The following is a 25175-nucleotide window of genomic DNA, read 5'->3' as shown; positions in this document are numbered from 1 at the left end:
ATATTTTATGTTATATTATTTCATTTATTTATGTTATTCCATTTTATTTTATACTTAGTGGGAGAGTCAACGTGTTCCAGGAGTTCAAACTCTCCTCCTTCATCAGGGCCGATCTATTAGGGAACGTCAAAAAGGTCTAGACCCAACTTGCAATGCAATGATAATTTTATTACTTATTACCGGAATTTATATACTGCATTGTCATTTTATGGAGACTGTACATTCTCCTCAAGGAGCTTATGGTCAATGGTCCCTATCTCACATACTTATACATATTTGGGCTAATTAAGTACCCAGGAGAAACCACCACAAGCACAGGGAGAGCATGCAAACCCATGTAGATAGCAGTGGCGGCTAGTGGTCAATATTTGGGGGGGGGGGGTGTGCTGGGGGCAGACCTGGCCCCCTCACTCACAACAAAACAAAATAGATTATAGCGCACACATACAAAAATGACATTTAAATCCTGCAAGGTTATTTAAAAACACCTGAACCTATTCAAAAATATGGGAATTTGGTCACAGTATATGGGCATATAGTGCTAAGCCCACTTACTGCGTCAAAGTAAACCATTATCAGTGGGTCCTATGCTGTTCATGGAATGAAAGGTCCTGCGTCTCTCAACTATGGTTGCCACCTCATCTCTTTAAACCCGAACACATATTAATTATACAGGTTCTGTGGCTGATTAAGGTGGTAATTAAACTCACTTGGTGCCTTATCTGCATTTAATTAGCCTCAGAACCTGTGTAATTCGGCTTTAAAGGGATGAGGTGGCAACTCTAGTCTCAACCATAGGAGACAAACTCCTTTTTATTGGAATACTGAAAGGATTCCTCCTATAACACAGGTGGACACTAATGAGAAGTAATGAAGGAGGGATGGGGTGCTCCAGCCCAAGAGACCTGGTCAGGATCCATACAATATACAAACAACAGACTCGGGGGGGGGCACAACCTCAAAATGCGTTTACATATAAGACTCCCCCACTCGCAACAAGACACCCCCTCCACGGCTCTCGATCGATTTTCACTCGCGGCTCTTGATTCACTCGCACTCTATGGAGGTTAGGGGCCGAGCGCATGGATTGGGGAGGGGGGGGGCAGCGCCCCTAATGGACTGGCCACCACTGGTAATTAGTGTCCTGGCCAGGATTGGAACTGAGGACCTTAGTTGTGCCACCCGCTAATCCAATCCTACCACCAGATGTTTTTCCAGCATGGACTGTCTGAAAATCCAAAACGTGTTGGCTCTCTGAATATATCACATATATAAACATTTTGGACTGTATGACCATTGGTTGGCCATGGTTGGTACTGTTTCTTACATATTTTGACTTTTCTCAAGACCCCCCCTTTCATTTGGGGGGGTTTTGGTAGATGTGAGCATCCTAACTGAAGCGAGTCAGCTTGATCAATGGGATGGTCTTTCACAACACTGGATATTAATAATATCATGCATGATGCATGTATCTAGCACTGGATAAAATTGGCACACTCAGAGGTATGTTGTGCATACTTTATGGAAAGGGCTGCCTACCCTTCACCATACTACAGTTCCGTTTTAAGGTATGTATACTGTAATTTTTTTTTAAATAGGTTCCAGTGGAAGGAGGGGCTTCAGGGTGCAAAATAGGGAAGTGGGGGGGTTGCAACTGAGATCTTGAGGGTCCCCCTGTGCTGCTCTGGTCCCCCTGTGCTCCTCTGGTCCCCCACATGCTCCTCTGGTCCCCCACGTGCACCTATGGTCCCCCACGTGCACCTATGGTCCCCCACATGCACCTATGGTCCCCCACATGAACCTCTGGCCCCCCTGTGCTCCTCTGTTCCCCCACAAGCTCCTCTGGTCCCCCACATGCACCTCTCATCCCCTCCATGCTCCTCTGGTCCCCCACATGAACCTCTGGTCCTCCTGTGCATCTCTGGTCCCCCACAAGCTCCTCTGGACCCCCACATGTACCTCTATTCCCCCCATGCTCCTCTGGTACCAGTGGAAGGAGGGGCTTCAGGGTGCAAAAAAGGGAAATGGGGGGTTGCAACTAAGATCTTGAGGGTACGAATAATCGGTACCTAATATGCTTATTTCCTACCATCCTCAGCTCCATCTAGAGGCCATAATATGGTATTTTCCTGAAATACCTCAATCAAGAAAATACCAAATTATGACCACTAGATAGAGCTGATGGTCATAGGAAATTAACATAAAAAACAATTGCTGTGTGAATGACTCAAGCAAGTCATGAATAAATGCCATAATATGTTAATTTCCTATGATCATCAGCTCTATCTAGTGGCCATAATGTGGTATTTTCTTGATTGAGGTATTTCATGAAAATACTGTATTATGGCCTCTAGATGGAGCTGACGTTGGTAGGAAATAAACATATTAGGTACCGATTATTTATTTTATAAACAAGGCCCCAAGAAGTTGGGTTTTAATGCCCCTTGAATCAGTTGCATATATGCTGAGGCTAATGGGAAAACTGTGTGTTTTGTTTTTTTTTTGTAAAAAAATATTTCTTGTTCTGTGTTTTAACAGACAAACAAAAGGTGCCCACAAAACAACTGGTGAAATTATGCAGAGAAAAGAAGTCCTGCAATCAAAGTTACACCATGTCTTTTAACAGCACCAAGTTATATGCGTCAACCACATGCTGCGAAACAGACAAGTGCAAAACTATAATGCCTTCAAGTAAGTCTGAATGGAAGGATATTTGTTTTTTAGCTCTTATAGTTCTGATCCTAAAAATTCTACTGTAAAGAATTCAAAATATTAGAGCAGAGGTCAGCAGCCTTTTCCACATAAAGTGTCACGTTCACAAGCATTGGACACCCGGAGCATCAGTGAACGTAGATTGCATGCATAGTTGTATAGCTAATGGCAATTTCTGCTCATTCATTTTTTTTATACTGTGAAATGAGTTTATGTGCCATTATCAGTACAACTACAGTGCATCCGGAAAGTATTCACAGTGCTTCACTTTTTCCACATTTTGTTACGTTACAGCCTTATTCCAAAATTGATTAAATTCATTGTTTTCCTTAAAATTCTACAAGCAATACAACATGAAAGAAGTTTGTTTGAAATCTTTGCAAATTTGAGTTTAGGTGCATCCTGTTTCCACTCATCATCCTTGAGATGTTTCTACAACTTAATTGGAGTCCGTCTGTAGTAGATTCAGTTGATTGGACGTGATTTGGAAGCAAGCACACCTGTCTATATAAGGTGCCACAGTTAACAGTGCATGTCAGAGCACAAACCAAGCCATGGAATTGTCCAAGGAATTGTCTGTGGACCTCCGAGACAGGATTGTATTGAGGCACAGGTCTGGGGAAGGGTTCAGAAAAATGTCTGTAGCCAGGGCTGGACTGGGACAAAAATTTGGCCCTGGACTTCATCCAGACCGGCCCACTTCGACGGGTCTCTCCCATATTAAACCCCGCCCCGGGCAGGCCAACCCCAATGGACAACCAAGGCCCCCCCCCCTTTCACTGGCCATCAGCTATTACTTCTCTTATAGGCAGTACCAGTGGCAAAGCTAGACATTTTTTGCCCGGGGCAAAGAATCAGCTTGCCCCCCCCCCCCCCCCCCCCGTAATGGGACAAGATGATTAGGCAGGAAAGTAACCTGCCCCCCACCCCCTGTGCTCCTTCTGGTTCCCCACGTGCTCCGCTAGTCCCTCCCTGCTCCTCTTTCCCCCCCCCATGTTCATCTGGTCCCACACATGTTTCTGCATTCCCCTCCTGCTCCTCTGTTCCCCCATGCTCCTCTGGTCCCACACATGCTCCTCTGGTCCCCCGCGTGCTTCTCTGGTCCCCTGCGTGCTTCTCTGGTCCCCCACGTGCTTCTCTGGTCCCCATGTACTCCTCTAGTCCCCATGTACTCCTCTGGTCCCCTGCATGCTTCTCTGTCCCCACACATGCTCCTCTGGTCCCCCGCGTGCTTCTCTGGTCCCCCGCGTGCTTCTCTGGTCCCCCGCGTGCTTCTCTGGTCCCCCACGTGCATCTCTGGTCCCCCACATGCTTCTCTGGTCCCCATGTACTCCTCTGGTCCCCATGTACTCCTCTGGTCCCCTGCATGCTTCTCTGTCCCCACACATGCTCCTCTGTTCCCCCCATGCTCCTCTGGTTCCCCCTGCTCCTCTGTACCCTCGTGCTCCTCTGGTCCCCCACGTGCACCTATGGTCCCCCACATGCTCCTCTGGTCATCTGTGCTCCTCTATTCTCCCGTGCTCCTCTATTCCCCCATGCTCCTCTGGTCCCCCACATGAACCTCTGGTCCCCTACGAGCTCCTCTGGTCCTCCACATGCACCTCTGGTCCCCCACATGCACCTCTGGTCTCCCCATGCTCCTCTGGTCCCCCACATGCACCTCTAGTACCCTGCATGCTCCTCTGGTCCCCCCGTGCTCCGCTGGTCCCCCACTTGCTCCTCTGGTCCCCCACTTGCTCCTCTGTCGTCCCCCCCCCCCTCCCCACAGTGCTCAACCCCTCTCCCTGGCTAGTTGTGCAGTGCGGGCTGAATAAAGACATGATTATGAGGAGTTGGCACTGAGAAGCTCATCATACGATCCGGAAGAGAGGCAGCCACAGACCGTTATAACATAACCTTCCTCGACAATCATTCTCCTGCTCTTTCCTTCCCCCGGTCTCCATCCATATTCCCTGCGGCAGCAGACAGGATGGAGAGCATTCTGTCACTGCTCCACTTCTCTATCTCTTTTCATTGAGAAAATGCAAAGCATTCCCTGAATTGCACTGTGACAGTTATATATAAAATGCACTTTTTATCTTTCAAAAAGTGGTTCCCAGTACTAAACCTTTCCTCCGATTTCTAAATGCTGCATTTTTCAAAAACCAGTATAAAGGAATAATATTGAAAAAAAAAGCACTTTAACTCATTTTATTTTTGTATAATTCTCCTTTAAGGGGGCGTGACAGGGTGTGTCCTATGCTACGCACTTTTCCTAATAGGTGACCCTTGTTCCCATCTCAAAATGTTTAGAGATATGCTTTTCTATTCCCAATGGCCGCAATCCGGCCAACCTTAAGTCTGAAGGGCAGTAAAATGGCCCTCTGTTTAGGAAGTTTGGAGACCTCTGATCTAGAGGGATCCTAGAGGTATGGTTATGGTTGCCACCTCATCCCTTTAAACCCAAACACATATTATTTTACAGGTTCTGTGGCTGATCAAGGTGGTAATTAAACTCACTTGGTGCCTTATCTACATTTAATTAGCCTCAGAACCTGTGTAATTCAAAGGTGTTTGGGTTTAAAGGGATGAGGTGGCAACTCTAGGTATGGTATATGTATGGTTACATTAGTCCAATACCTGGAAGTCTTCACTGAGCTGGCAAGCATGCAGCTAGAAAAGTCCTAATAGTCTAAAACTGTGCCCTGCATGCTTGCTCGGGGTCAGCCTTGGAGTCTGTCATCCCCTGTTTGCCCATATGAATGACGGGAAATGTCCACTTTACATGCTTCCCCTATAAAAACATCTCAGCTATCCCTTGTTACCCAATTGACTTGCCCTAACCGAGCAATCTACGTTGGAGGAAAAAAGATGAAAAGAAAGTAATTGGTTGCCACGAGTAGGATGGTTTTTTCTTTTGTCCGTTCAATATTAGGGTGGAAACAAGTGGACCTCTCTTGACATATCTGTCTGCATTTTGTTTTCAGTTGAAGATCTCAAAAAGGAGAAGGACAAGGAGAACACTCTCAGTTGCCCTTACTGCATCGAATTTCCTTCAACTAAGTGCAATGATAAAGACACAGCCAAGTGCTACGGAAAAGAGGACAAATGTGTGAGCTTCACGTCTAAAGAGGGTAGGTACAATGCAGGCATCTTGTCCAGATGTTTATGGTCATACTACTGATCTTATTTTGTAAAACCAATAAAACTTACGAGCCCTGAGAAAAATCTGAACTGTGGATCCCTACTGTTGCGTGCAAAACGTTTTCGCTTTTTTAGGCCCCTTTCACACTTGTGCGACCAGAAAGTCGCGCAACTTTGACGCAATTTTTACCGCGACTTTAAGCAATGCCTGTGTAATCTTGAGGTCTATGGACCTCAAGTCACATCAAAGTCGCACAGATATGAATGGTACTCATCCGTAATCATGGGGTTTGACAAGTCATGCAACTTTGCAGTCCCAAGTCGCAGGACAAGTCGCACAAGTGTGAAAGGGAAGTACCAAATTTGTAATAATTTAAAAAAAACTGCACAAGGTTTCATGTTTTCTAATGTAATATTATAACTGGAAGCTCAAACTACAGATAGAATTGGGATATAAAAGGATAAACTAAAAAGCTAAATACTAGATTAGATTAGTCTATCTTTATGGTAAAGTGGTTGTAAACCCTTACATTACAGTGCCTTGAAAAAAGTATTCATACCCCTTAAAATTTTCCACATTTTGCCATATTACAACCAAAAACGTAAATATATTTTTTTGTAATTTTATGAGATAGACCAACACAAAGTGGCACATAATTGTAAAGTGGAAGGAAAATGATAAATGGTTTTCATTTTTCATTTTCTCAACTAAAATCTAGTGGAACCAATTGCCTTCAGAAGTCACCTACCTGTGTGTAATTTATTGTCCGTATAAATACAGCTGTTCTGTGAAGCCCTCAGGAGGTTTGTTAGAGAACCTTAGTGAACAAACAGCATCATAAAGGCCAAGGAACACACCAGACAGGTCAGGGATAAAGTTGTGGAGAAGTTTAAAGGGTAACTCCACTTTCATGGGGAAAAAAAATAGCAAAAAAAGAAAAAATAGCATAGCGCATATAATTGCGACACTAATCATATTGTAATTGAATGTTATTAAAAATCACTGTTCCTTTTCAATCTGCAGCCACTGTAATTGCAATATGCATTGCAATATGGCTACCTGGAATTGTTCTGTACACAGAATGTGTACTGACCACTCCCAAGAAACATAATTTCCTGCTTGTGTGATTGGCTCACCCATTTTCCCAGAAGTCTGTACTAAGATACAAGTCAGATTTCAGGCATCCTCTGCAACAAAAATGTAATCTTTGGTGAGGTACTTTCAATTAGCACACGTCTAAAGGGATTCAGGCCCAGCAGATTTCCTCATTAGAGCCCTATAGCTGCACACCTGACAGTTAATTATGAAACCACTCAGAACAGAGGCACAGACAAACACAGAGGGATTTCTTCAGAATAACAAAAGGTAGGAATCTGCAATAACCTTTGTTATAATCCTTGCAATGTACATAGATCACCCAGAGGGGAATATTTTTTCTCAACAAAAGTGGAGTTAGGCTGGATTCACACCTATGCATTTTTAGTGCTTTTTGCATTTTGCAGATTTGCACTACAGTCCATGTAACATGATTTCCTATGGAATACGTTCTGTAGTGCAAATCTGCAAAATGCAGAAAGCACTAAAAATGCATAGGTGTGAATCCAGCCTTACACTTTAAAGCAGGGTTAGGTTATAAAAAAATATCCCAAGCTTTAAACGTCTCACAGAGCACTGTTCAATCCATCATCTGAAAATGGAAAGAGTGTGGCACAACTGCAAACCTACCAAGACATGGCCGTACACCTAAACTGACAGGCCGGGCAAGGAGAGCATTAATCAGAGAAGCAGCCAAGAGGTCCATTGTAACTCTGGAGGAGCTGCAGAGATCCACAGCTCAGGTGGGAGAATCTGTCCGAAAGAAAACAGAGGGCTCACCAGCCTTGCGCATTACCTTTGCAGCACAGGAAATTTTTTTAGAAATAAAGAAATGTACTCACAAACGAATGTTAAAATCAAACAGATAATGCAAAGTCCATCATGGGTCTCATCCAGCAGGGTCTGCTGACCAGTAGACTTGGGTGGGATGTAAAAGTCCAAAGTGAGCTAACGTGTTTCGAGGGTGACCCCTCTTCCTCCAGAGTTCTAAGGAAGAGGGGTCACCCTCAAAACGTGATCTGGGGACCTCAAATCTCTCATTTACCTTTAAAAGCAAAAGATCAAAAAACACTTTTAATCTTTTACTTTAAAAAGTCCTTCCACCCTGTACCGGAAGTGACGTCATGACGTCGCTCTGGTCCTGCAATGCCATAGAGGCCATCATAAAGGATCTACTCCTTAGATCATCTGTGGAAGCAGCCAGGCGCACCGTCGGATTGTTTCTTAGGCGAACCAGTGGAAACAGTTAGCCAGAGAGACACCCACGAGCAGTGGGGGAGGGGGGAAACGTCCCCTCCCACCGCTTTCGAGCCACTCGGAATGCATGAGAAAGCCAGCCAAAAACAATACCGAGGTCATGGCTGATATCTTTAGCCATAACCCCGGTAAACCACTTCAAAGCCGAAACGTATATATACGTATTAGTAATAAGAGGAGAGTATTGGGATTTTAGCGGTTCTTGAAATAATTGTTACATATAAAGGTTATAAAAAAATAATTTCTTTATGCATACAAAAAGACAAAGGAAAACACAGGGTTCAGTTAAATTATAGAGCATATACATAGTTGCATGTAATGGGTCGCTGGTATCCCAGTGAGAGAAGGTGGTCACTGGTAGATTTAATGTCCCAACATGTTTTGCCAATGATGGCTTCCTCAGGAGGTTATTTAGGACCACCACAAATAGCCCAGCTCTCAGTCCCTCCCGAACCAGAAATGGAGAAGAGGGGGTTTGGATGTAAAATGGGGGGCCCCCTAGCTGGGGGATAGTGCAAAGGAGACCATGCACAACCACAGGAGGTAGATAAAGACCCAGCTGCACAGAATGGTAGAGAATTGCGTTCGCCCCTGAACTCCAGCTGCTATAATCCCAATCCTCTCCTCTTATTACCTTCAACAATCGGGATGAGGTGCATGATATTTTAAGCCACTCAGACTACCCTCTGATATATATATATACACGTATTGCGACCTTTTGAAAGTAATTGCCAACTAAAGGGGTGGAGCCAGAATCTGCGAGCAGGAACCTTGGTAGTTACTTTGCAAAGTGCACCGGGGTTTTTGGTGATCATTTTTTGCCACCCAATGCCTTTAAAGGAAAGCTTTACTTTTGTAAAGTTATCCATTAAACTAAACAATCATACTGTATATGTACAGTACAGTAATGGCGGTATCAGTGCCGGGACAAGGTCATCCAGCACCCCAGGCAAAGATGCCAAACTTAGGTTAGGGTTAGCAGTGATGTCATTGTCACTACTCCTGTTAGCCTTGTAACAGAAGCAATTGATACAGGGCGCCCCCATCCCTGCAATAAACCATTGCGCCCAGGGCAGCCGTTCCTCCTGCCCACCCCTTGTCCTGACCGGTATGATTGGATATGTGGTAGGGGATTCTGTTTTAATGATGAGCGCTTTTTCTTCAGCCTATTCTTTCTGTTTTCAGCGACAAACACGAGCAAAGTCTCTAAATGGAAGGGATGCGCGACAGCTAATTTGTGTTCAATGAGTACTGTGGCCACTCTGCCATTGAGCCACGTTACCACGACAATGTTCGAGTGCAACCACGCTCCGTCTCTGCTGCCCGGACTGTTACTCCCCGTGGCATTCGGCCCAGCCATGCTGAAGCTCCTCTTGTAGTCGCCATCTGAGGGGACGTCATCTGGAGACCCGATCCTTCCCCGGGGGCTGGACCAGCCACGATGCATTGCAGAGATGTTCCGACCGTCTACACGCAGGGCAATGCATGTTTCTACACTGTATATTTCCAGAGCCATGTCTATCTATATAACAGCTCCGATTAATTTATGTATGTATGTTCATCATGTGCAGAATTAATATTTACCTATATCTACAGGCAGAAAACAAACAAAACCCAAACCTTGTATATCTCATACACAACAACAAAAAGGGAAAATACAATATGGTATGTGTGTATCAGCAATGCATGGCTACCTTAGTAACAAAAAAGAATAAACAAATAAGTAATTGACATGATCCATTACACAGAAACACCTACAATAGAAGGCCACAGGTCATCTTGGATGGCGAAGGACACATTCGGGATAAGGGTTCATTTTATTGGGCTAGTTCTTTATCGTTATGAAGGTCCATTTTTATTTTTTTTTAATTGAAATTTCTCAATGCCAGTACAAAACTAGCCATAAAAAACTGCCATTGACATGTAAAAATAAGCATAACGCAAATAGCTAAGGTGTGTAGTAATCCATAACCACCAAAAGGAAGATAACCCAAGAAAGAATGATGGTTACCAAGGGTAAGTGCTCCTTGCATACCGTTCTTTGCCTTATTAAATAAAGTGCAGTGTGTATATTTTCCTGGGAAGGGACTGGAATGTTCTAGAATTTTAGGCACATTGTATATAAAAGGGTGAGGCCTGAGGAATATTAAACAAACTGGGGCTTTAGGCCTCATTTGCAAAGGCCTACCACAGCGTACACCCATGTGAGTGTTGTGTTTGCCCAAATGGGGATACACAGTTCTGTGTATCCCCGTGCAGGCAGTCCATTCAATGTCAATTGGGACGCAACGGCTGCACGAACACAGCCGCTGCTCCCAATTTGACAGCCATGTGGGTGCGGATACATGCACAGCCCTGAACCCCAACAGTGTGCACCTTGCATTGCGTCCCAATTTACATTGATGGTACTGCCTGCACAGGGATACATGGAACACCTCTGCGTCCCTCTACAGGCAAACATGGCCCTCGCACGGATGTACGTTGAAGTACTCTCATGTGAATGAGGCCTTACAGATGCAATGGCGTCACTCCGGTCATGCTGGTAAGGCTCGGTGGAGTCACCTCTGCTCTTCCTAATGGCTGAGCATGCTGGGACTTCTGGCTTTTCCCAACACCAACACAACCCAACATCTCCTATCTTCACATTAGATTATAATCAGTCTCCCCCTTTACACACTGTTATATAAAGGGAAGCATAACGACGTATTCCTGAAATGTGACTGCGATTGCATTTTGCTTTGTTTCTTTTCCTTCTGGAAACAATAAATTATTAATTAAATACATTTTTAAAGAACGTCTACATATATCTTTTGATGGAAACTAGCTACTGCCAGAATCACGTTTTCAAGAGATGTCAACCTGAGAGACAAGTTTATTGGGCGACAAGAAGGTGATGTGGTGCAGCAAAAACAGGGTGTGGATAAATTGTTTAAAACAAAACAGAAAACAAATTGCCCCTTAAAGGTTAAAATGAAGGGGAAAAAAAAGCAGCTTATAATAAAGCTTACCTGTAGATAAAATGAATATAGTGCACATTAAGGGGATATTCCAGTGAGCAGTAGCCAGTGACATCTCCGGCGCATGCACTCTGAAAGGACGGCATACTCGTGCCATCCCTTCAGAGCTCTATGCCGTGGCCGTCACGTCATCGCAAACCCAGTTAGAGGACCAGATGAAGATGGAAGCCCTGTCAGCGGTGAAAGCGCGCCGCTATTTTAAAAGGTAAGTCTCTCATAATGTGCTATGTGATGCATACTAGCACATTATAACCTTGTCTTGCAGGGTGAAATCTTTTTTTTTTTTTTTTTTTTTCTTCGCTTCTCCACTTCACTACCACTTTAAAGGAACTACTGCCTGAGCAGTCAAGATGACCTGGCCCTCACCCATCTATGGCATGCACCATGTTGTTGGTTATCGATAAATCAAACAGCACAGAGATTGCAATGTTGGGTTGACGCAACCAACACTTTATTAAAATGGTTAAAAAGTAGGGCTGTTGGTGACCAGCCCAACTATTCGTGTAACTGAAGGTACCAGACAAGACAAATGATACAAGGTGTCCATTAGTAATTCAATATATCACCCCAAAAATTTGTTTCTATTTGGTGGAGGTAATTAAAAAACGGATTTGAAGTCTTTAAAAATAAGTGCTAGTGGGCAGTGGTGTATTTTGGTTTTCTGCTGCCCTAGGCAAGACTAAAAATCGGGTGCTCCCCCTCCCTATCTAAATTTGACCTACCCCTTCCTTCTCAAGTGGCTATTCAGGGTCTCTGGTGGCTATGTGGGGTGTCCGAGAGAGAAAGAGAAAGAGAGAGAGAGGGGTAAGAGAGAGGGGGGTAAGAGAGAGGGGGTGAGAGGGAAAGGGAGGGGGAAAGAGTTGGGGGGAGAGAGAGAGGGGGTTGAGAGAGAGTAGTGAGAGAGAGGGAGGGAGTGAAAGGGGGATGAGAGAGAGAGAGAGAGAGATGGAGTGAAAGGGGGGTGAGAGAGAGGGAGTGAAAGGGGGGTAAGAGAGGGAGCAGGGAAAGAGTTGGGGGGAGAGAGAGAGGGGTTGAGAGAGGAGTGAGAAAGAGAGAGGGAGTGAAAGGGGGTGAGAGAGAGGGAGTCCAAGGGGGTGAGAGAGGGAGGGGGGAAAGAGTTAGTGGGAGAAAGGGAGGGGGAAAGAGGTGGGGGGAGAGAGAGAGGGTGGTTGAGAGAGAGGGGAGAGGGTTGATAGAGAGAGAGGGGGGCTTTCCTATTCCCCCATACTACATCAGGAGACTCTATTATCCCCCCCACCAAAAAAAAACTACAGAGGACTCTCCCCTTCCCACATCCCGCCACCTCCTTTTTACTAGCTGTGTGTAGAGAGGCTGCCGAAACACGATCACAGCCCGGGACTCTGACCTGCTCTGCCAATTGAGCTACTTCCAGTATGGGAGGCTGTAGCCACCGCTGCCTCCTGATTCCGCCTCCCTCCTGTGTCACCAAACAGTCAGTCAGCAGCCACCTCTGGTGTCACCCCTCTGCCGGGTGTCACCCGGGTGTGGCGCACACCCCCCCCCCCCCCGTAGCAACGCCACTGCTTCTCTGCAATCCTCGTAGTGTCCCTTCTGCGGGGGGGGGGGCACACCGCCCCCCTGAACAATGCCACCCAAGACAAACGCTTTGTTTGCCTCGCGGTAAATACGCCCCTGCTAGGGGCTAGGGTTTTTGATAGAAGAGTATGTGTTCTATTCTGCCAAACAAAATCCTTTTCATTTCTCAAAGTCATTTTTGTTTTGTGTACACTGCCTGCGACACAAACGTAAATTGCCAGGAGTGGACCCATGTGTCAGGGTAATGCAACTCCACTGCACATTCATGGGTGTTACAATCTCAAACATTTGAGATCTGGTGCACTGGCAGATGTGTCTCCTTTCCTTATATTACAGAAAAAACAAAAGTAAATGACTGTGGGACATTTAAAGAGGCACATCTGCGCAACATGTATAAAATGTTTTTGTTTTATTATATCCACCTAGTTAAATATATACTCTATACAAAAAATATACAAAATAAAAGTAACGCCATAGAGCTAATTTACTACTTTCATTTTATAAATAATACTCCAATACATATGGCCATATAGTATATTTTGGTATATGGTCAGAAGTATTTATTGGAGTATTATTTATTTATATTTCAGTGACATCTTTGTGGGTCATAGTAGACTACTCTTGTCTGTTTTCCCCTTGTTGGGCTGGCCTGGTTGGGCCCCCACTTTCCCACAGCTCCTAGGACAGACATTGTTTGGCAGTTACCATCCACAAGGTTTTCTGGTTTTAATTAATTTTTTTAATTTGGTTTGTAAGCGCATAATCTCTGTTAAAAAAAAAAAAAAAAAAGACTGATGTGGTCCAATTTATGTGGACTCGTGTATGAAGATTTCTCTTGAATTGTTTATTTCCTTCTTATAGATGCCAAGTCAGTAGCATCCACTCCTGAAGAAGTGAATAAATGTTGACGAAATGTGTTGAGATTCATGTTATAACTTGTTCATTCATTTATTTTGCAAGTTCATGGAATTCAATCTTGAGCATACTGGAAGATTACTGAAATATGTAATCTGTATAGTTAATGTCTAGACTGACAGTAGTAAATTAGCTCTTTGGGGTTACTTTTGTTCTGTATATTTTTTGCATTTTTTTGTATGGAGCATATCCATATTTTATAACTAAGGGTTAGTTAATAAAACAAAAATATTTTATATATATTTTTTGTGCAGATGTACCTCTTTAAAAGTCTCATGGGCATTCAATCTTGGTTTTACATTCATGGATGTAACATCATCAGTGGCTTCCCAATGGCCACAGAAGGAAGGCATCTTTTATAGAAGAAGGGATGGAGATGCAGCTATTCAGAGGAATTAGGAGAGCTGAGCCTTGGAAAATATTCATACCCCTTGAAATGTTCCACATTTTGTCATGTTACAACCAAAAACGTAAATATATTTTATTGGTATTTTATGTACTAGACCAACACAAAGTGGCACTTAATTGTGAAGTGGAAGGAAAATGTAATCTCAGTATAAATACAGTTGTTCTGTGAAGCCCTTAAAGGTTTGTTAGAGAACCCTAGTGAACAAACCACACCATGAAGGCAAAGGAACACACCAGACAGGTCAGGGATAAAGTTGTGGAGAAGTTTAAAGCAAGGTTAGGTTATAAAAAAATATCCCAAGATTTAAACATCTCATAGGGCACTGTTCAGTCCATCATCTGAAAATGGAGAGAGGATGGCACAACTGCAAACCTACCAAGACATGGCTGTCCACCTAAACTGACATGTATACTGTAGTCCTAACTCCATGGTAACTCTGGAGGAGCTGCAGAGATCCACAGCTCAGGTGGGAGAATCTGTCCACAGGACAATTATTAGTCATGCGCTCTGTGGCCTTTATGGCACAGTGGCAAGAAGAAAGTCATTGTTGAAAGAAAGCCAAAAGAAAGCCATAAGAAGTTCCGTTTGCAGTTTGCGAGAAGCCATGTGGGGGACACAGCAAAAATGTGGAAGAAGGTGCTCTGGTCAGATGAGACCAAAATTGAACTTTTTGGCCTAAAAGCAAAACACTATGTGTGGCGTAAAACTAACACTGCACATCACCCTGAACACACCATCCCCTCTGTGAAACATGGTGGTGGCAGCATCAAGTTGTGGGGATGCTTTTCTTCAGCAGGGACAGGGAAGCTGGTCAGAGTTGATGGGAAGATAGATGGAGCCAAATACAGTACAGGACAATCTTAGAAGAATACCTGTTAGAACCCTTTCACACTGAGGCACTTCTAAACTACCCAAAAAAACTAAACTGCCCAAAAAAAACCCTTGCTTTTGCGGCGCTTTTCAAACATTTTGAGGCGCTTTTGAAGCGATTTTCAGGCACTTCCCATTCATTTCAATGGAAAAGGGCATCTTTGAGGTGCTTTTTTTAGCTCTCCAAACATGCTCCAAAGATGCTGCATGCCAGATTTTTTTCACCGCACTGTCAGCACACCACCCCAGTGTGAAAGCATTCATTGATTTTAATGGGAAGCATTTTTAGTGAGCTTTTCAGGCGCTTTTTTTAACACCAAAGCACTTGACAAACTCTTATTAGGGCTCTTAGAGTCTGTAAAAGACTTGAGACTGGGGCTGAGGTTCACCTTTCAGCAGGACAACGACCCTAAACATACAGCCAGAGCTACAATGGAATGGTTTCGATCAAAGCATATTCATGTGTTAGAATTGCCCTTTGAAAGTCCAGACCTAAATCCAATTGAGAATCTGTGGCAAGACTTGAAAATTGCTGTTCACAGATGTTCTCCATCCAATCTGACAGAGCTTGAGCTATTTTTCAAAGAAGAATGGGCAAAAAATTCACTCTCTAGATGTGCAAAGCTGGTAGAGACATCCCCAAAAAGACTTGCAGCTGTAATTGCAGTGAAAGGCGGTTCTACAAAGTATTGACTCCAGGGGGCTGAATACAAATGCATGCCCGCCTTTTCACATATTTATTTGTAAAAAATTCTGAAAACCATTTATCATTTTCCTTCCACTTCACAATTATGTGCATCTTTGTGTTGATCTATCACATAAAATCCCAATAAAATACATTTACGTTTTTTGGCTGTAACTTAACAAAATGTGAAAAATTTCAAGGGGTATGAATACTTTTTCAAGGCACTGTACATTTTCCATAGTGTGTAGGGATGCTGTGCATATTTGCACGTTATAAAAAGTGCTCCCTCGCCCCCTATTCCCCCCAGTGCATGAATTTACGCAGGATCTAAAAAAAAAAAGAAAATGACCTGAGCTGGTCTTTAAAGTTTATAAGAAACTCTAACAAAGAACATATTTACTTCCTTTTGGCCTGTCATATATACCATTGACAGTATTTTTTTTATCAGTTTGATAACTATACTCATTGGACACCCAGCAAAAGCACAATGGAGGCCGAAGGAGCCCAATATGTCCCCACGTCACATGTCTGTTTGCGATGTGCATTGGCCTTACATGTGCACCTTACTGCAAAGGCTAGATATAAGTTCGGGTGGTTTCCATTTTTTGTACAGTTTGTTCACTGGATTTGACACCTTCAGCCGCCATTGTGCTCTTGCTGGGTGTGCATTGTTTCCCTGCAAGGAGGAGCCCCTCCAGGCAAGCCTGCCCTTAATCTATCTGTCATCAAGGTAGGGTTGTAGCGCAAAGTCCGTGACTTTGGTTTTTTGTTATTTATTGAGGGTTATAAACTTGGATAGGCATTGGAATTTATGGGATGCCCACTTGAATTTTTACAAACTTCAGGGACAACTCCTCCTATATACAGTCCTGTATACAGCTCCTCTTGTAACTCCAGCACACACTTGCTTGCTGAACCCAGCTATGTCACCCAGTTGCAATTTGGTAGCAGGGGCCCATTACAAGCAGAGACTCACAGCCCCTATACTTGAAGATAGGGTGACACAGCTCACACTTTCCTAGCACTTCATCTCTGTGGTCACTGATCCCAGCATCACCCCTTCAGGCACTGCCAACCTGTCTGGCTGCAGCTGCCCTTTTCACTAAAGCTCCAGGCTAACTTCTCCCATACTCCTCCAGACTGACACTCACCAGCCCACCCGGCTGACTACCAGGACATCTCCCAATTGTGCTGACCTACTCCTGCTGCCCTCTTTCTTGCTCCCATGCCTCCAGGAAAGATTCCTCCATGTGTTCTAGGGGGAATCTTCCAGCACCCAAGCCCCAGCTCGATGTCACCCCTCCACCCCCCACACTAGGGAGAGCCCTGCAAGGGCCTCTGACATCTTCCTCAGCATTCCCTCTCCATCCTTCACCCGACTGCCCCTGCTGGCATGACTCATACCTATTTATGAGTTGAGCTGCCCCCTTCCAGCTCATTTTTGCTGGGGATTGACCAGCGTCCTCATAAAAATGCATGACAGCCCCTCCTAGCCTCCACCCACTACATCTAGAACCATCTCCAAGGTTCCAGAAAACAGGGGGAGGCACCAGAAGAGCTGTCAGATGAGTCATCCAGCCTCCATGAGTCTCTAAACCCTGATCCAGATTCAGTTCAGGCCTGGCTCTCAGCCAAGCCAATTTACCTACACTAACAGCTAAACTATGTACACTAACACACTAGCTAGAGGGTGCCACAGGGTGAAGATAGACCTTAACTCCATGTTTTCCCATTAATGCGTTGGGTGCCAAGTTTGGGTCACATGAGAAGACAACCCCGGGGTGGATTCTTCTGGACTACGCTAGGCACTTGTACAAGATAACTACCATACACATGGGGTACCTTTGCTCTGTGCATTTCCACCAATTTCCTGGGACAAGGCAAAGGATGCCATGGGGGAATACTCTACTTTAAGGCGAACCTCTAATTTTAGATATGAACATACAATGTGTACACTTGCACCATAACTGTTCCCCAGTTATCTCTTGGTGACAATGTACACCTTCTCTGTAACTTGCATTTAGGAGGGACACGCTGAGGCTTTGTACACATCCACCCATCCAACGTATTACTGCTACCTAGCTACCAGTAACGGGATGGGGCCCCGATATGCACCTTGCGCGGACTCCATGCGTGCACTTGACTTCCTTTATCTTTCATATACCTGTTCCCCTGTTGGGGGCCTCTGTGGTGTCCATTCCCATTACTATGGAAGACAGGCCACTCACGGAGAGAGTACTGACAACAACTCCCTCCTGCAAGGGGCTATCCCACTCATACTAAGCACGCACTTAAGGACATGTTGCTTGGTCAACGTCCCTTACTCTAGGTAACCACTTGTGTCTGCACACTATACCAAGTTTGATACTGATGTCTTCATACCCCAAAGGACCTCAATGACCCGAACTGTAGAAAGGTGCCAGTTACTTGCATTACACCCCTTGAATAACTTCAGACTAGGTGGTAACAAGGTTTTAAAGCTTTACTTAGAAAAGTGCAAAAACATCTCAAAGTCCAACATGCAAGAACAGTCTTTCTCCTACATCCCTAATCCTAACTGCCCTGGCATACCTGCAAAGTAGAATCCATGTACCATACCCCCCAACTTTTTGGGATGGGAACGAGGGACACCTATTAGCAAAAGTATGTAGGTATAGGACACCACCCTAAAATTATGCCACTTAGGTGCTGCCCTGGATGGAAGGGTAAGAGTTAATGTCTTTCCCGGTCCTTTGGTTTTGGCGGGTTATCTTTGGGTCCAACCCACTTGTCCTGTGATATAAAAGAGGCACAGTGTTCTGGAGCAGACGTTCCTCTGGGCCCCGGAGCAGAGAGACCCAGCACCAGTAGGAGAACCCCGTAAAGGAGAAGATCGGAGAACCGCACCCAGGAAGAGTGTTATAACGTGAATTGTTAGACAGGGTCGATTTGTTTTTACTACTACTTTTTTTTACTTTTTTTTTTTTTTTTTTTTTACTACTACTATTCCTTTATACTGGCTTTTGAAATTTACAAATGCAGCAAGTTAGAAATTGGATGAAAGGTTTAGCACTGTGAAACACTTTTTGAAAGATAAAAAGTGCATTTTATATACAACTATATAGATCAGACCAAAATGAGGGACAAATGAGGAGGAAAGAGGGACAGAGGGACCCAAACAGGGACAGTCCCTCGAAATCAGGAACAGTTGAGAGCTATGCATGTGCATTCAGAGGATCCAAAAGTGGCATATTCCAATCTTCAGGGACGAGCCCCGGGTCCTAATGACCCTTTACATCACGTCAGTAGCAGGCAACATTCTTTCACTCTTCCTGGGTGAGGTTCTCAGATCTTCTCCCTTATGGGGTTCTCTTACAGGTGCTGGGTCTCTCTGCTCCGGGGCTCAGGGGAACGTCTGCTCCAGAACACTGTACCTCTTTTATATCACAGGACCAATGGGTCGGACTCAAAGATAACCCGCCAAAACCAAAGAACCGGGAAAGACATTAACACTTACCCTTCCATCCGGGGCAGTACCTAAGTGGCAAAATTTCAACCCGCTTACATATCCATTGCTATAGGTGCTCCAACTTGGAGACTCTCAAATATAGAGTTAGGACCACAGTATACAGAGGAGCGTTGACATAGGCACTGCGGCTTCCACATATATTTGCAAATGTGTGCAACTAAACCCTATGTTATAACTGTTCTAGACAGGGTCTGTTAGACAGGGTCAATTTGTTTATGTTTTTTTGCAGGCTAGCTGGTAAATGTGCTGGGCAGTTTTTGTTTGTGTTCAGCTAGAGGTGAGTTCGGAGGACGTCTGTTAAGCTGGGTGGGGAGAGCACACAGGCTGTTGCGGCGGTTGGCACACCAAGTGAGCCAGCATTTTCTCCTGTCACAGGTGTGACCCCCCCCCCCCCAATGTTGACAACAGTTCCGGACCACCTTCCGCACATTTACTGCTGCAAGGCGGCCCAGCTGCGCGAAACGACGTACCTGTACATCGTTTCGCGCAGTAGCTCCAAGGGCGCGGGCATGCCTCCGTGGGCGTGATCGCACACCGATTTGTCAGAGGGGTAGCCAATCAGCGGGTCCGGCGGACCCAGCGTCCCCTGGCCACTCATGATTGTTCCCGGAAGAGACAGAACAGTGATCTGCCTATTTAAACAAGGCAGATCACAGTTTCGTCAGAGGGAAAGAGAGAGATCTTGTGTTTCTGCTAAGCAGAAAGACAAATCTCTTTCTTTCCCCAATGAAACCATCCCCCACACAGTTAGAAAGCATCCCCTAGGGACACACTTAACCCTTTGATTGCCCCTGATTTTAACCCCTTCCCTGCCAGTTTCATTAGTACAGTAACAGTGCATTTTTTTTAGCACTGATCACTCTATTAGTGTCACTGGTCCCCAAAGAAGTGTCAAAAGTGTCAGTTAGGTGTCCGATTTGTCCGCCGCAATTTCGCAGTCCCACTAGAAATCGCTGATTGCCGCCATTACTAGTAAAATAAATAAATAAAAAATCCATAACAATATGCCATAGTTTGTAGACGCTATAACTTTTGCGCAAACCAATCAATATACACTTTTTGAGATTTTTTTTTCACCAAAAATATGTAGCAGAATACATATCGGCCTAAATTGATGAAGAAATTTGATTTTTTACATTTTTTTATTGGATGTGTATTATAGCAGAAAGTAAAAAATATTGTTTTTTTTTTCAAAACTGTTGCTCTTCTTTTGTTTATAGCGCAAAAAATAAAAACCGCAGAGGTGATCAAATACCACCAAAAGAAAGCTCTATTTGTGGGGAAAAAGGAACACCAATTTTATTTGGGTACAACGTTGCACGACTGCGCAATTGTCAGTTAAAGTAAACCAGTGCCTTATCACAAAAAATGGCCTGGTCATGAAGGGGGTAAAACCTTCCTGGGCTGAAGTGGTTAACCGCTTCATGCCCGCGCTATAGCCGAAAGACGGCTACAGCAAGGGCTTACTTTGCAAAGAGGGTGTCAAAGGACATTCTCCCATGAATGCGTTGTCTACGTGCCCCCCGCGGCAGGCAGGCAGAGCTCTCTGTGATTGCTGAGTCCATCGGACTCAGCTAAGCACAGATCGGGCTAAATGGCCAATCGCAGCGGCTCTTTACCATGTGATGAGCTGTGTCCAACTGATCAGTGACCTGATTATCAGTGCAGTCCCAACAGAGCCCATCAGTGTTGCCAATTAGTGCCTATCAGTGTAGCCTATCAGTGCCGCCTACCAGTGCCCATCAGTACTGCCTTATAGAGTCTATCAGTGACCATAAGTGCCACCTATCAGTGCTCATTAGTGCTGCCTATCAGTGCCACCTATCAGTTCCCATCAGTGCCACCTATCAATTCAGCCTCATTAGTGCCCACCAGTGCAGCCTATCAGTGCCCATCAGTGCCGTCTATCAGTGCTCATCAGTGCCGCCTCATCAGTGCCCACCAGTGCAGTCTAGCAGTGACACCTATCAGTGCCCATCAGTGCCCCCCAGTGCAGCCTATCAGTACCACCTATCAGTGCCCATCAGTGACACCTATCAGTGACGCCTCATCAGTGCCTACTAGTGCAGCCTATCAGTACCCATCAGTGCCGCCTATCAGTGCTCATAAGTGCTCCTCAGTGCAGCCTATCAGTGTCCATCAGTGCTGTCTATTAGTGCCCATCAGTGCCGCCTCATCAGTGCCCCCCTGTGCAGCCTATCAGTGCCCACCAGTGCCGCTTATCAGTGCTGCCTCATCAGTGCCCCCCAGTGCAGCCTATCAGTGCCGCCTCATCAGTGCAGCCTATCAGTGCACATCAGTGAAGGATAAAAATGATCTATTTTCTAAATTTTAGAACAAACTATGAAAATGTTTTGTTTTTTTTCAAAATTTTCGGGCTTTTTTCGTTTGTTTTGCAAAAAATAAAAAACCCAGCGGTGATTAAATGTCACCAAAATAAAGCTCTATTTGTGTGAAAAAAATGATACACGTTTCCTATGGGTACAGTGTAGCATGACCGCGCAATTGTTATTCAAAGAGTGAGAGCGCTGAAAGCTGAAAATTGGCCTGGGATGGAAGGGGGTAAAAGTGTCCAGTATTGAAGTGGTTAACGTAATTATAATACTACCGCTAATAATAATACATTAATGTGAATACAATGACCAAAAAAGAATGTAAAAATACTATTTAAAAAAAAATGCATCAAACACCATGTAATATACTTATATCGTTTTACTTTTTGTCTCTTACACTGTGCAATGCACAGACACATTCTTTCTCTCACATATTTTATTTAGGGAGTACAAACATGGCGCCCAATGCAAGTGCGGCTGCTGACACAGGGTGGACAAAGATGGATGCCGAAAAAAAAAAGACACCTTTCCTTAGCAACTTCCGGGTGCCTTAACATGGCGGCCGCGGCTTCCTGTGCGCACTAGGGATCACTTCCGGGGCGGGAGGTTTGTTCGCGGCATCTTCCCGGGAAACGTGTACGGATGGTATGTTCCGGTGTGTGTGGTGTGAGGAGAGGGTGTTAATAAAGAGGACCTGTCTAGGGGGGGGGTTAGAGGAGCGGAGCATGACTGAAGTGTATACTATACTCCTCTATATACACACAGTGTATATAGAGGAGAGCTGCCCGGACCTGTCCTCCGGCTCCTATGGACATTCCCTGTGTGCTGCCTCTATATAGCCTTATGGTGGGAGGGGAGGGAGTACTGACACCCACACATGATCTGAACGCCTTTATTTCCCTAAATAGGACTCTATGGCGATGTTCACGCCGTGTCACCAACGCAGCCCGTTCGCTTTGATGCGCGCTAAACGCGCCAAAGTAGCTCACGTACCTTTTTTGGGTGTTGAGCTTCGTGCGTTCTGCACCCGCGGGTACGTTGTGCGTTTTTGATACGTCTTCTGCGTGTTGCGTTTGTGCCGCCTTACCAATGAACGGCGGCACGAGGCACGTTTATTGCACGCTTCATGAACACAGGTAAAAAAAAAAGTTCGCTTTTGCAAAGTTTCCCAAAATCCTCAGACATCGCACACACGGGGCGTCTCCTCCTGGCGTTCGATGCTTGGAAACGCGTTGAGGCGTGTTAATCGCTTGGGCGCTAATTCATTTCATCGGCCAGAATAGCCATTTATTATGGCAGTTGAAATGAATTAACGCTCAAGCGCTGGGTGCGTCCGGTGTTGACGCGCGTTTAGATGCATCAGGAAATTTTGTTATGCCAAAACGCTGCCGCACCTGGATGTGCTGGGGGGGGGGAGGGGAGAGGGGGGGCTTATATTCCTTTTTGGCCTATTTTAGGCTCAGTGCGCGCTTATGTGACACGTAAAGCTGCTGGACAAGTCCGGAGCCCCTTGATTTCAATAGAAGCCGTGCGAATTTCTGCAACTTAAAAAAATAGTTTCCTGCATTACTTTGATGTGACTTGAGTGCCGTAGACTGCAATGTAAACTTCCGAAAGTCGCATCTTAACCTGTTCCCTCCCGCGCCATAGCCGAATGATGGCTACTTTGCTGGGAGGGCATCTATTTCCGTCCTCCCGTGGTTGTGCTTCCCGGGCGACAGGGCGCTCTGTGATCGCCGAGTCCAAAGGACCCAGCTGATCACAGATCGGGGTAAAGGGCCAATCACAGTGCCCCTTTACCATGTGATCAGTTGTGTCCAATGACAGCTGATCACGGATGTCAACACAAGCCGGTTATTGGCTTTTTTGACAGCGTAAGGAGAGAACAAAGTCAATAACCGGCTTGTGTTAAAGGGACATCGACACTGATTATCAGTGCAGTCCTGTCAGTGCTGCCAATCAGCGCTACCTATCAGTGCCTCACCACCAGTGCTGCCAATGAGTGCCCATCAGTGCTGCCAATCAGTGCCTCCCGATCAGTGCTGCCAATCAGCGCCACCTATCAGTGCCTCACCACCAGTGCTGACAATGAGTGCCCATCAGCGCCACCTATCAGTGCTGCCAATCAGCGCCACCTATCGGTGCCTCCCGATCAGTGCTGCCAATCAGTGCCTCCCGATCAGTGCTGCCAATCAGCGCCACCTATTAGTGCCTCACCGCCAATCAGTGCCCATCAGCGCCACCTATCAGTGCCTCCCCACCAGTGCTGTGCTGCCAATCAGCGCCACCTATCAGTGCCGCCAATCAGTGTCTCTTCATCAGAGCCCATTAGAGCCACCTATCAGTGTAGCCTCATCAGTGAAGGAGGAAAATGACCCGTTTGCAAACCATGAATTTATTTATTTTCAAAATTTTCAGTCTTTTTCTGTTTAGCAAAAAATAAAAAAACGCAGAGGTGATTAAATGCCACAAAAGAAAGCTCTATTTGTGGGGGGGGGGGGAATATAAAAATGTCATATGGGTACAGTGTTGCATGACTGCGCAAATGTCATTCAAAGTGTGACAGCGCTGAAAGTTGAAAATTGGCCTGGACAGGAAGGGTTTTTTTTTCCCCACAAATAGAGCTTTCTTTTGGTGGTATTTGATCACCTCTGCATTTTTTATTTTTTGAGCTATGAACAAAAAAAGACCAACAATCTTTATTAAAAAAAAAAAAACAATATTTTTTACTTTCTGCTATAGAATCCAATAAAAAAAGTAAAAAATCTAATTTCTTTAACTTACATATTTTTGTTAAAAAAAAAAAATCCCAATAGGTGTATGTTGATTGGCTTATATAGTGTCTAAAAATCATGGTGTGTGTGTGTGTGTATATATATATATATATATATATATATATATATATATAATTTTTTTTTACACACTTTGAATGACAATTGTGCGGTCATGCTACACTGTAACCACGTGAACTTGTTATCATTTTCTTCCCACAAATAGAGCTGTATTTTGGTGGTATTTAATCACTCCTGGGTTTTTTTTTTTCCTAAAAAAAAAAAAAAAAAAAAGACCAAAAATTTTGAAAAAAAGAAAGTTTTTCTTAGTTTCTGCAAAGAAAATAAAAAAACATTTTTTTTTTTTCAAAATTTTTGGTCTTTTTTTTTAGGAAAAAATGACAAACCCAGGAGTGATTAAATACCACCAAACGAAAGCTATATTTGTGGGAAGAAAATGATAAAAAGTTCACGTGGTTACAGTGCAGCATGACCGCGCAATTGTCATTCAAACTGTGACAGCGCTGAAAGATGAAAAATGGTCTGGGCAGGAAGGGGGTGTAAGTGCCCGGTATTGAGGTGATTAAGGCCTCATGCACACGGACATTTTTACATCCGCTTTTTTGAGCTTTTTTGCAGCTTAAAAAGGCCTGTCTATGTTAGTCTATGGCTTCATGCCCACCTAGGCGTTTTTAAGCTGTAAAAAAAAACCCAGGACCAGTGGGTTCTGAGAGACGTTTTTCAGCTGTAAAACGCTCTAATGCTGATAAACGCTCAAAAACGTCATTCACCAACGGTTTTTAACGTTTTTGAGCCATTAAAAAAAAAAAAAAAAATTTTGAAAAAAAAAAAAAACGCTAAAAACCGCTATTGCAAAAAAGCTGAAGAAAAATCACTGCAAAGATACTGGCGTTATCATAAC

At 44.6% G+C, this 25175-nt stretch overlaps 2 protein-coding genes across 2 annotated transcripts in view; both read left to right on the top strand.

Moving 5' to 3' along the window:
* Positions 1-10982, top strand: part of LOC141110563 (phospholipase A2 inhibitor gamma subunit B-like) — a 41112-nt gene extending 30130 nt beyond the window's left edge. Inside the window, exons 3-5 of the mRNA XM_073601965.1 lie at positions 2539-2691; positions 5679-5825; positions 9374-10982. Coding sequence (XP_073458066.1) covers positions 2539-2691; positions 5679-5825; positions 9374-9567 — 494 coding nt within the window. The 3' untranslated portion in view covers positions 9568-10982. The remainder of the gene's footprint in view (positions 1-2538; positions 2692-5678; positions 5826-9373) is intronic.
* Positions 10983-22015: 11033 nt separating this feature from the next.
* XRCC1 (X-ray repair cross complementing 1) overlaps positions 22016-25175 on the top strand; it is a 52232-nt gene continuing 49072 nt past the window's right edge. Inside the window, exon 1 of the mRNA XM_073601964.1 lies at positions 22016-22127. The gene's annotated coding sequence lies outside the window, so the exon portion shown is untranslated. The remainder of the gene's footprint in view (positions 22128-25175) is intronic.

The sequence above is a fragment of the Aquarana catesbeiana genome, linkage group LG10 (assembly GCF_042186555.1).
Source record: "Aquarana catesbeiana isolate 2022-GZ linkage group LG10, ASM4218655v1, whole genome shotgun sequence".
In the NCBI taxonomy this organism is placed as follows: domain Eukaryota; kingdom Metazoa; phylum Chordata; class Amphibia; order Anura; family Ranidae; genus Aquarana; species Aquarana catesbeiana.
This window is presented reverse-complemented; position numbering and strand designations above follow the sequence as displayed.